General features: G+C 44.0%; 1 protein-coding gene across 1 annotated transcript in view; it reads left to right on the top strand.

Moving 5' to 3' along the window:
• Positions 1 to 2,853: 2,853 nt before the first annotated feature.
• The window catches only part of sdccag8 (SHH signaling and ciliogenesis regulator sdccag8), a gene marked incomplete at its 3' end in the record, with an annotated part of 30,658 nt that continues 21,300 nt past the window's right edge, over positions 2,854 to 12,211 (top strand). The window contains exons 1-13 of the mRNA XM_080507458.1: positions 2,854 to 2,990; positions 4,703 to 4,864; positions 5,022 to 5,107; positions 5,211 to 5,315; positions 5,400 to 5,525; positions 5,700 to 5,786; positions 6,046 to 6,110; positions 6,217 to 6,411; positions 7,187 to 7,325; positions 7,421 to 7,573; positions 7,910 to 8,044; positions 8,489 to 8,605; positions 9,018 to 9,160. Coding sequence (XP_080363584.1) covers positions 2,924 to 2,990; positions 4,703 to 4,864; positions 5,022 to 5,107; positions 5,211 to 5,315; positions 5,400 to 5,525; positions 5,700 to 5,786; positions 6,046 to 6,110; positions 6,217 to 6,411; positions 7,187 to 7,325; positions 7,421 to 7,573; positions 7,910 to 8,044; positions 8,489 to 8,605; positions 9,018 to 9,160 — 1,580 coding nt within the window. The 5' untranslated portion in view covers positions 2,854 to 2,923. The remainder of the gene's footprint in view (positions 2,991 to 4,702; positions 4,865 to 5,021; positions 5,108 to 5,210; positions 5,316 to 5,399; positions 5,526 to 5,699; positions 5,787 to 6,045; positions 6,111 to 6,216; positions 6,412 to 7,186; positions 7,326 to 7,420; positions 7,574 to 7,909; positions 8,045 to 8,488; positions 8,606 to 9,017; positions 9,161 to 12,211) is intronic.

Raw genomic sequence — 12,211 nt, 5'->3', positions numbered from 1 at the left:
GAAGCTACCGCGACTTCCAGGTGGGGAGTTGGGAATATTTATATGCTGCTCGCTGACATTCAACAAGTGTGGGAGGTGCTTGGCTTTGTGTGTGGGCTTTTGTCACCAGCACATAGCCACAGCCTCCACAGCCAGATTGGTAGGCTGATGTGGTTTCCTGGAAATACCCCCCTCCGCGCCAACACTTATTCAACGACTCGTCACACTCAACCGTCTCTTCTTGAGGCGTGAGCTGCCGCGGAGCTGCAGAACCCACGTAGACACATCGGCACAAAGCGTTTCAACTGCAGTTTGCCTGATAATTAATTGACTGTCATATTTTAGATTGACTACACATGTTTGTTATTTATTAGTGCTTTTTCTGTTTTCATGATTCCACCTGTGAGGAGAGCAAAACTACTTGATCTTTACACTTCCTTTATACTTAGTTTGTTGTAATATCAAAGGCTAAATTGCATGTCAAGTTTAGATTTGGGCAATGAAGTAGAATATTTCTGATGAACTCAACTCAAATGGCATTTCCCCCCCAAAAAATTTTCAGAAATGCAGGATAACTGAGATAAGTTCGGCTGAACTGCGTTCAAACGTTTTGAATTAATATTCTAGTAGTTGTAGCAATGGTTATGTTTTACACATTTTCAGACGGGTTTATTAAGGTTTCTGGCCGTTTATGATGTTTTGAACAGACTAAAGCAGCTGAGAGTCAAACATTGGATCTCATTCAACACCTGACCTCAAAACCATACATAGTCGAGTTTTTAATCTTTTTTTTTAATTCCGTGTTCATGCGTTGTTGCCTCACGTCTCAGTTTATTGCCTTGACAAGCTCTTTGAACTGCCTGAAAATGTACAAAAAGAGCTGCATGAATTTTGATTGACTGACTGATCGACACAATCGAGCCTCGCTTGCGGCACGACGTCTATTTATGAATGATTCCAGCAAACTCTGACTCACTGCTTCTCCTTTTCAAATGTCGAAAAATTTCAAAAAGTACAGCCGAGGCTCATTCAACAGGAAGTTATCTGTTCTTGTGCAATAGGAAGAGGGTGTATCCATGGTTACCTTTGTCTGACCCTTTTGTGAGCAGCAGCAAAACATGAGATACTCCCTTCCACGGAGCGGTAAAGGCACGCCAACCGCAAATCAGCCATGTCATTTAAAGCCTCCCCAAAGTCTTTATCGTTTGTGCCTGAATCTTGATTATCTGCCTGAAAAGGAATCTGCTGGCGAACGTAAAGCACTCGCCTCTCATATAGAAACATATGGAAAATATGTTGGTCCTTTATTATAACCCCCTCAAAGTCCCGAAACATCAAAACATGAAATTGCTTGAAATAAAGATGCTGGTTAGATGCTGCGGTAGCGCTGCTGGCCCTGTCGTCTCGGCCTCCTATAACGGCAACCTCAAGTAGAATAATTAAAAGGAACATTAAAAAAGAGTTAAGAAGCTAAGTGGCCATTCTTGTCATTTTTACGGGGTTTTAACTTGTGGACCCTAATGGACTCTCTGCAGTTGATCCCAGCAGATTATTGATGAAGGCAGGGTACAACCTGGACAGCTCACGAGGCTAAAAACAGGGAAAACACAAAGAGGGAGATAGTCTCATAACACACGTTTTTGAACTGTAGAAAACCCATTTAGGCATGTGAAGAACATGCCAACTCCACACAGAAAGACCTCAAATCAGTGATATTACCGTCCTCCAACACTGACAACTACGCCACCATGCAGCCCATGACTGGAAACTAAATGCATCTTAAACAAAAGATGCAATGAAACTGGAGATAAGGAATGATTAGGATTGAAATTTGGAATTTTATTAGTTACGTGTACATGTTTAACTTGAAAAATGACGAATCATCATCTTGGACTGGTGACATGTGGTTTGTCAAATATTTAAGTTCATGTTAGTTTGATGGCCTTCAACAGTGAGTGTTCTCAGAAAAGACATGCTGTCTTAAAAAGTATTAATATTAATTCGCTTGTAATAAGGCTCCATGGGAGTTTGTGACTTTTAGTATTTTCAGTGAGCTGGATTAAGATGTGACGTGAGATGATACTGAAACCTCCACAATTTCACAGCAAACTGACTTGCAACTGATATGAATGCAGTTCAGAGAAATTCACCCGCCACCCCGCTGTTCACCTTGTATCAGCAGTTGTGGTCAAGATGTGGGAGTTCTAGACTGTGACTCATAAGGACCTCACCAAGATGGGAAGATAATAGAAGTGAAAGTAGCACAAGGGTAACATGGTGATCCAACCCTGCAGGCAACCATGAATTATGAAGTTTGCTTTAAGTGACATCCCAGACAATTCAATTCATAAATACCGATTAAGGAGAAAAATCATCGCACAACTTTAAACACATGAGCTCAGGATCTTACATAAGATACAGAAGAAAGACCCAAACCAACTGAATTCATGGATACCAGGGAACTTTATTTTCATGCCAGCAAATTAAAAAGCATGTCAAAAGAAAAGTTAATAAAAAATAATATCCATCCAAATTGGAAACATTAAAAAAAAATTAAAAACCTCAATATCGCAAACATGACATCAAATAATTTAAATAATATTAATAGTGTTGTGGATTTCACTACTTTCGCTTCATATTCGAGGCAGTCGAGACTATAGATAAAAACTACAACTCCCAGCAGCAGCCCATGTTTATGAACCCGGCGCCATTGACAAAATGTTGCCTCGTTTTGTGCACAGCGACGTTCCCATTCACGGGCGGCCATTGAACGAGGAACGCAATGCACCGACTCCGGAGCACGCCGGTAATTGAAACGAGCATCCACCGTTTTAGACGTAGCGACCGTTACTACGTACGAAGCATGATGGCTGTTGGGCTTGTTGTGTTTAGCTTAGCATGCTTGTTTGGTCATTAATTGTGATAAAAACGACACTATTCACAGATGAAACCTTTAGACTCGGATGAAGAGGATGCAGAGCAGCTGGGGGCCAAACAAAAGGAACTGAGGCGTAAGCTAATGTTTTGTCATGCTACATTTGCTAACTCGCTCCAGTCATTAGTGAAACAAGGTTCATAAACTAACAGTGTTTTTTTTTAATGTACTTCCTTGATGCAGCGTGTCTTTGTCTGCATGGTGCATAAAATGTTTTTTTTTTAGCGCAGATATGAGCTTCAGTGAAAGAGCTTTGTCACCAAAACAGCTGTTATTAAAGGTACACGGCGATTCAGGCACATCACTGCCACCTGTTGCTGTCAACCAGCTGACAGGCATCCCCCCCCGACACCACAATGAATGAATCAGGACCCCAATGAAACAACAACAAACTTTCTATTGACAGTGACCAATGTAGTATGTATAGCAACTTCAATAAGTAGTCTCAGCATATCTGCCTGAATGTGTCATCTTTTTTTCTCCAATAACATTTACAGGGACACTAGAAGTTTGCTTATATTACTAGATATGCCAGTGTTTTGCGACTTTTACTTGTGGTGAAATCAATGTAGCATTTCGTTTTGTACATTTAAGTATTGATTTAATTACCGCCTCTCTTCCTATGGCCTATAATATATATTAACTACATTTTAAATTATACTTGTTTGTTAAACTTGCTGGACTATTCAAGGTAGGTATTGTTCAGATGTCCATGTAATCTTCTGTTTATTTGTCAAAGTCAGGTGTGTGGAATGTGGTCCAACAAGGACCTAAAAAATTTTTTTTCCATTCAGACACAAGTAGAACATACAAACGCCATAAAGTAGAGCCCGCATGGCAAACGCAGACTTGAACAGGAGATTTATTTTCACTATGAGAGTGCTATCCATGACACCACTATGCTGCCCCTTAGAAATAACTTTTGAATACATTTAAATTAAATGAATTCATCATTCTGAAATGTTTATTTTTTTGGTGGAAATATAAAACTCTTGGCTAAACCTTACACAGAGACATACACTTTGTTTTTCCTTTAAAAAAAAAAAACTCATTTGTATTGATATGTTGCTGGAAGTGAAGACAATGCTTTCTCAATATGTTCTCATGGGAAATACATCTGATAATGATCTGCTACATGAAGCATTCAGGCATAATTAAAGTAACATTTTTAAAAGGCTCCCACAATAGCGGAGATGTTTCTTTTTTCCCCCCATTATATTTGTTGACCTGATATCAACCGGTAGCAATAACGTGTCTCCTTGAAATTGTTTGTAATTATCGTTGTCTTTTCATTGCTTCCTGCCAGAATCCCCACGATGGATTATGAGCAAGTTTTTCCACATTCTTGACACAAGAACTCCCTGCTCTGACCTCCACTGCCCTCAACATTCTATGCCTGTTCTTATCATGGGTGTTTACAAGACTTAACAAATCTTTTCTGAATAAATATCATTGTCCAACATAAGAACCTCACTAAACTATGAAGTCACTACGAAGCAAATGGCATATTTCCCTTAATGTGTTTAAAAAAAGAAAAACTTAAGAACTACAATCTTCTAAAATAAATAACTGTGCTAAATGTGATTAAATTGAAGTCGTCAGTCATTAGTAAAAGGTGTTATTTTTTAGAGTAAGAGACCTCTACACAGACCAGATGTTGACCATTAACTGAGTAATGTGCATCCTTAACCAAGCTTTGTTTTTTGTACATGGATAACAACTGGTTATTGTGGAATGGACAATGTGCTGCATGAGACCGGTGTGTCGGTGTGTGTGTCTTGGTTGCAGAGCGAGCCAACCAGAGCATCCAGCAGCTGAGTAGCACTTTGGAGCAGCTGAGCCCTGATGGAGGGGAAGCAGCCGAGGTCCGAGGCAGTGATGGCAGCCGCTTTGCGGTCACGGCTGAGGAGGACAGAGCCTCGTGGAGCCAAAAGACACAGAGTGAAGCAGGTGACTCTGTGATTATGTTTGGCATGGCATCGTGACAGGAACTCCACCCGGCGATTTCCCTGCTCGTCGCTGCGTTCACAGACTGTACACAGTGTCACAGTACGAGCTGTGTGTGTCCGTGAGTGTGTAATAATGCCTGCGTGTTTCTCGTTTGTAGCTAATCAGCTGAGGAGTCTTCTACAGAAACAGTGCAGGGACATTCCCGCTGCTCCTTCCCCTTCAGAGCGGCTCTCTCCATCCAAGGTGAAACGTGCAGCTTTGCAAATAAAGTAAAACTTTTAATGATGCTTGTTTACGCCTGTTGGTTTGGATAATCGTTTGTTTTGGGTTTTTTTTTGACGTGCAGCAGGGGGGACGGTCCGGTTTACCCGCCTTTCAAGACTTGGTCCCGATGATTCAAAACCAGGCGGAGTACATCAAGCATCTGGAAGCGGAAGTCAAATTCTGCAAGGTATGCGCACAGGTGACGGTGTGTTCCTTCTTTTTTTCCCGGGCTTCTCGTTTGATTTGAGTCTCGATGGACTGTCTGCCGCAGGAAGAGTTTCAGGGGATGAAGCAGCGGGTCAGAGTGGTGGTGGTGGAAAACGAGAAGCTGCAGTCAGAGCTCAAATCCAGAGCGGCGGATGAATCTATGAAAGACGTCACAATCCACAACTCCACGGTACTGATCACACTCGTCATCTGGATCAGATCTGCTATATTGCAAATTGAGCAGAAAAAAACCAAAAAAAACAACCACTCGTACAAGTTTGAAGTAATTATTTCATGTCGCTGCGCTTTTGTAAGGTTTTTAATTAAAATACTGGCTCATAATCTGTCTTGATGTTGTCCTCAGGTTAATGAGACTATCGGCCACATTTCCTCCAGTGGAGTCCAGAGCGTGCTGCAGAGAGCAGAGCACAACACCTGGAAAAATGAACTGGTAAGGAAGCTGGACGTGTTACATTGAGAATAGAAAGCAAAGTTATCACTTTAAAGAAACATGCACGCTTTCATGTTGTATTCTCAACCTTTTTTCTGTGTGCGTTTTTTTTTTGGTTGATTTCAAATGTACTGATGAAACATTTACTGTAAGATAAAGTCCCTTTTATAAGTGAATTCGGATTGACGTGTATGGACTTGCTTTAGATTCTGCAAATCAAATGAACACAAATAACGCTTTCGGTGTTTGTGTTCCTCAGGAGCAGCTGAAGGTGATTCACCAGGCTCAGATCGAGAGCTTGGAGGCTCAGGTTATCGCTCTCAGGTCAGTGCGTTGCTCTGCGAAGCCGACGGAGCGAGACAGGAGGCCTCATATCTGCTGCTGTCGCGTTGCCGCCTCCTTTTCTCACATTGTTCGCTTCCATCATCAGGAAGGACCTGTCAGTCAGTCAGAGGGAGTGTGAGGAGCTGAGGGGTCGTCTGACACACAAAGAGAAGCAGGCGGCGCTGGAGGCTGACGGAGCGCCCCGCGTGGCCGGACTGTGTCTGAAGTGTGCGCGGCACGAGGCCGTGTTAGCCGGGACGCACACAAACCTGCACGTCCAGGCGATTGACAGGCTCACAAAGTCAGTGGTGACACACGTGCAGTTGCGTTCCGCAAGTTAAGTCACAAAGCAGTGACAGATTGTTTATATTGCTGTCGTCTCTCCACTGGCTTCCAGTTCGTCTCAGAATCGATTTTAAACTTCTGTTGTTTGTTTTTAATGCCATTAATGGCCTGGGTCCCTCTTACCTGTCTGATATTTTAACTCTACGTGACCCTGGCAGGGCCCTGCGCTCTTCAGGTGCGTCTTTTAGACACTCCAAGGTGGAGATATAAACAGTGGGGTGTCGCTCTTTTGCTGTTGCTGCTCCCAGAGTGTGGAACAAACTGCCCCCTCGACATTCGCACCACTACTGATGTCGGCATTTTTAAATCAAAGCTGAAAACTCACTTTTTTAAGTTGGCTTTTAACTCTGTCTAGGGCAGAGTATTTTATTCTGTATGCTCTGTTTTTATGAATCTCTGGAAAGCTTCACCAACCTGCAGCACCGTTGCACCTCCCACAGTCAGCACCTGTGTTTTATTTAGTTTTTATGTATTATTCTTGTATTTATTTCTTAATGTATTGGTTTTTTTTTTTATATATATATATAGCTTTGTTGTAAAGCACTTTGGATACCACCAGGTGATTGTAAAGGTCTATAGAAATAAAGTTTGATTGATTGATATTGTCAAGTATGTCTGCAGGCGACGTTCTGATCCTCGTCGTTTTTTTCCAGAAACGACTCTGAAACACTCGGGAGAGTCCTAAAACTACGTCCACTGTAAAAGCGTGCGTCTGATCTGTGTTGTTTCAGAGAGCGGGACGAGTTGCTGGTTGCGCTGCGTGCCGTGCGGGCGAGCCACCAAGGCGCCCAGCAGAGGGAGTGGTCCGCCTGTCTCCAGGTTAAACAAGCCGTGGAGATGGCGGAAGAGGCGAATTTGCACAAGACCCGGGTCGGGAAAAACACAAACACGCACACACAGATTGGAGGAGAATGCAGCCGCTGCTTGTCTGACCACACGCGTGTACGGCGTGTGTGTGTGTGCAGGTGGAGGTGCAGTGTGAGCAGCTGACCCGGGAGCTGAGCCGCCACAGGGAACAGTCGGACCGAGAAGCTCTCGCCCTGAAGGGGAGGCTGGCTGAGGCCAGAAAAGAGGGCCGCGCCGAGGCCCTCAAGCAGAGCGAGCAGCTGGCGCACACCGTAAATCTTTCATCTCCACATCTTCATTTCAAGACGTCGGAGTAGGGATTGTGTTGTCGGCGTGTGTCACCTCGATCCTCAGTCCCTGTCTTATGGCATTTTAAGCAAAAACGATTTGAATACACTTTAAATCATAGACAAACTCCTCTCCCGCACGTTAGAGTGGATTAGATTGATATGCATTTGCATTGTATTAAAAATCTATAATGTATTAGACTTTATTGTACATAAACATATTTGTGCATTAGTGACATGGTTAAATTCCAAGTCGAAGGCACAAAAACATGATGTTGTTGGAATTGCTTTTAATGGAGTGTCTCTCTCTGTCTCTCTCAGGTGTCCAGTCTCTCGCAGCGTGTCACGGAGTTGGAGGGACAACTCGACAGAACTCACAGGGACAAGCGTTCGCTGACCAATCAGCTGGAGGATGCCGTTCGCAAACTTTCCGAACAGGAACAAGACAATACCAAGGTAAACCGTGTGCTCTGGACAATACAAATGTGTGTGAACGTGTGGACATTATTACTTTATCTAATTATTACTTGTAGTTTTTCCTATTTTTTTTCCAATATAAAAGTCCTGAAATATCCTGTGTTCCTGACTTGTAATGCTTCAGTAAGTCCACTGGGTGGCAGCAGAGTATTGTTGATATTTGGAATTATTTTTGCAATTTTAAAATTGTAAGTTCTACGTGGGTGCGCCAGATATTTGAGGCACATATCAAAGGTTCAGTTTTGGTATTGTTTGTGTGTATATTTCTCTGACTAGAGAACCGGATGGTAAACACATCAATGGGCTCTGGCCTTCAAAAGAGACGACTCCGTGGTTGGCTCGAACGGATATTAAAGCGATAGAGCAATATAAAAAACATGTGCTTATGTTTATACAAAAATCATGCGTCTTCATCGTTCGTAGGCATGTGTGGATCTGCAATATCAAATCAGCCAGGCCAAACTGACGAAGGAGGAGGCAGAGCGAGAGCTCAGGGAACTGAAGGCCAGAAGCGGCAGAGACGTGGAGAAATCTGCGCAGGTATGTGTCGCTTCAGATTTAGTGATTTATTGACATCTTATAAAGACGGCTAATGATCAGTTAGTTTAGGTGATTGTTATTAAAAAGAGGTGCAGAGGTGGATGTGTTGTAATGTAAGCCAATTATTCTCCGATACCTACATATTGACAGGGAGCTATGCTTGTAAATAACCTCTATGTAGACGGTAGTAATGGAAACTATTGTGCAAAAAAAGAAAGCCCTCAATGCTCAAACCCAGGACATCTTAAAAAAATATAAAATACTCCTCACTATTTCCTTTTATTCTTGTTTATCACCGTCACTATTATTAATATTTAAATATCATATGGTGTTTTTCGAGGGCATAAGGTGGATTGCTGTGAAAGCTTTCCTCACCTCCTCTTCCCTCGCTTCTTCCATCTCTGCGGGACAGGAAGTGGAGAGGCTGAGCTCCGAGCTGGTTGGCTGTCGGCGGCACCTGGAGGCGGTCCAGAAGGACGGGAGCCAATGGCAGGCCGAAGCCCTGAGCCTAGCAGAACAGCTGGCAAACGCCCAGCGCCAACTGCACCTCACCAGGTAGTATCTAATCCTATTATACATGCCACCACACTCGCACGTACACACACACACACACACACAGCACTCCCCTCTGCCCAGCTCCTGCCCAGCTCGGCCCAGTCCAGTCCAGTTCAGACCAGCACACCAACTGTACCGCACCAGGTAACAAGCTAATCCTATTATATCAACCGCACACACATAAACACGCGCGCACGCCGCTGCGCTATGGTCCCGGTACCAACTGGACCCCACTAGGTCACCTCTAATCCTGTTAAGCATGCCACAACATAATGCAACACACACACACACACTCACACACACACACACGCACACACACACACTTCCCACTCCGTGCCACCAGGCCGGTACCCAGCCCAGCAAAAGCTCCAGCAGAGCCAAAATGGCGTTTGAGCCTTTTATTCTCTCCTTGGCGCACACACACACACACACACACACACACACACACACACATACACACACACACACACGCACACACACAAAACAGTGCGGTTGATGGTCACCGGACAGCCTGGCCTCTGTGCCTCCTGCCAGCGCCCTGCACCCGCTCTCACAACAGGCGCTACCGGCTCCCCATTATCTTCCATCTATATCCACGCGTTTCTGTCCATTTTCCCTGCCTCCCTCCATCAGCTTCACTCTCATCCCGTTATCTCTTCATCCCACGAAAACCACCCCCAAAATATCAATTTTTGGCTTCGTCGTCGTGTTTATCGCCGTCCCGTTTTTTTTAATCGCCTTTTCCAAGCCTCAAAAAACAATTATTATGCTCCCCGCCGCCGCTTTGTTTAATACTCCTTTCACTTTCCTGTACTCTTTACATTCCTTCCTGCTTTCCTTCGTCTCTCTCCGTCCCTCCCCGTCATCCGCTGGCTGCTGTTCGCCTCCACACACCGTTCCCTGCCAAGGCCACGCCGGCCCATGCCAGCCGCTCAGGGCAGCGTCTCACCCCCGCTGCCCGCAGCCGAGGTGTCTGAGATGGGCACAGATGTGGCGGCGATGCCCCGCGGTGACGGAGGCCACGGGATACGAGTTTGTGTACGTGTGTGTGTGTGTGTGCGTGTGTGTCCGTCCGTCCACTGCTGCTTCTGGCTCTGAACTGTGTTTAAGTGTATTTGTCTGTCAGCTGGCCAGAGCTTACACACTGGCTGCATGGCGGCCTGTCGTGTGTTTAACGGATGGGGCGAGTAGAGTTTGTGTGCGTGTGTGTGTGTGTGTGTGCGTGTATCTCGCAGCCAGCTGTGGAGAATGACATGCATATTAATGTGGCAACATGATGACTTTGACCTGTACTAGAGGAGCCACCGGTCTGAACCGTTTTACTACCATGTGTGTGGCTGTATGTGCATGAGAGACTTTATAGTTTTATCTATCCTCCGATGCATACTCCATGTTTGACAGCTGTTGACTTGGCTGAGCGTGGAGCCATTCAAATTCAATTTTGGTCATTAGAGTGAAAGCCACTTCTCATAGTAATGCAACGCGGATGTGTCTCTTCCTGCAGCGCCACATGACGAGAAGCCTGACGTGCTCGGAAGGTGGTATGGTAAAATCCCATTAAAACTTATGTTTCACACGAAGGCTCTTAAAAACAGTGGTTTTGCCATTGTGTGATTTGCAGAAATATTTAAAAAAAAACGTATGTGGCTTTATTATGAGTCGTCAAGAGTTCGTCACTTCAGAAAACACAGTTTGCATTTTAAGACCAAAAATGTAAGGAAAATAGTAAGTTACCTTGAAAAATCTGTACTCAGGAAACACTGGTCAAAGATGGGTTTTGTTTTTCGGCGCGTACTGGGGATACAAAATGACAAAGCGGAGTTGAGCTTTACAAATGTCAACGCGTTTCATATAAATGTTAGTTGAATAAAATGCAGCCAATCTTCCTATTTGCTCAACTCTTGGAGTTCCTCCCTAACATCCACAGCTCATTTCAGTGCTTTATAGTAAAGAACATTAACATAAGTTAATTGCAAGTGGAGTGATTTTTTCTTTTTTTTATTATTTGCTTTTTTGTCAACGAGGAAAAACATTTTGTTTTTTTGTTTTTTTGACTGCAGACAAATTTTTATCTAATGGTGTAAAATATTATCCATCAAAATGTTGATAACATAGAAAATGTCCAAGGTGACAATTTACTTGAGAAAATCTACAAATGTAGAACCGAAAACTACAAACTAAGACACCTTAATAGATTCTGTGCTAAGCAACGATGAACTGTATTAATGTCTTGTGAGGTTTTGTTCATCTCCCCTTTCTGAAAGTAGTTTCTCCATGTTTTTGATTGAGACTTACACGTAAGGCAGCAGATGCATGTCGGGATCACGACTCGACTCCATAGCAATGCTGCTTTGGATCCCGCGTGTAGTTTTAGTCGAACCGATCAGTCTCATCCAAATGTGGCTTTGGTTGCAGCTGAGAGATCGCTGACTAAATGGCAGTCTTCACATCCAATTTAAGTTCAACTCAATTTGATTCCATTGTGTTTGTATGGTGCCAAATAAGACAAAAACCCAACAATTCCACATGGCGGCAGAAAGGAGAAATTCCCTTTGAATAGGAAAGAGACCTTTTAAGAACCAGACTCAAAGGTGGTGGCTTTTTGCTGTTCTGCTTGGGGTTTTTTTGGGGGAGAGAAGAGAGAAAAGGAGAGGACAGACAGAGAGCAACAGGGCAAACAGACATAAATCCATTGCAGACGGATGGAGGCGAGTAACTTCCGGTTCCAGACGTCCTGCGGGAAGGTAACCTAGAGCAGCGTCACGATAAAATGGTCCAGGCTGGTCTGTTAACCAGCCGTGTCTGCAAGCTTTATTAAATAGACAAATCTTAAGCCTAAATCCTAAAGCGTGTAGCATTATCTTGCAGTAATGCCTCACAGTGAGAATCTCTCCAGCTTGGCCTGTTTGCATGTTCTCCCTGTGCGTACGTGGCGTTTCCACACGTTCCTGTTGGTTTCCTCCCACCACCCAAAGACGTAAATGGCGAATCGTAAGCTAAACTGCCGACATTTGTGAATGTGAGCGTGTGTGGTTGATTGTCAACTCGTCC

Source organism: Blennius ocellaris, assembly GCF_963422515.1.
Source record: "Blennius ocellaris genome assembly, chromosome: 13".
Taxonomy (NCBI): Eukaryota; Metazoa; Chordata; class Actinopteri; order Blenniiformes; family Blenniidae; genus Blennius; species Blennius ocellaris.
This window is presented reverse-complemented; position numbering and strand designations above follow the sequence as displayed.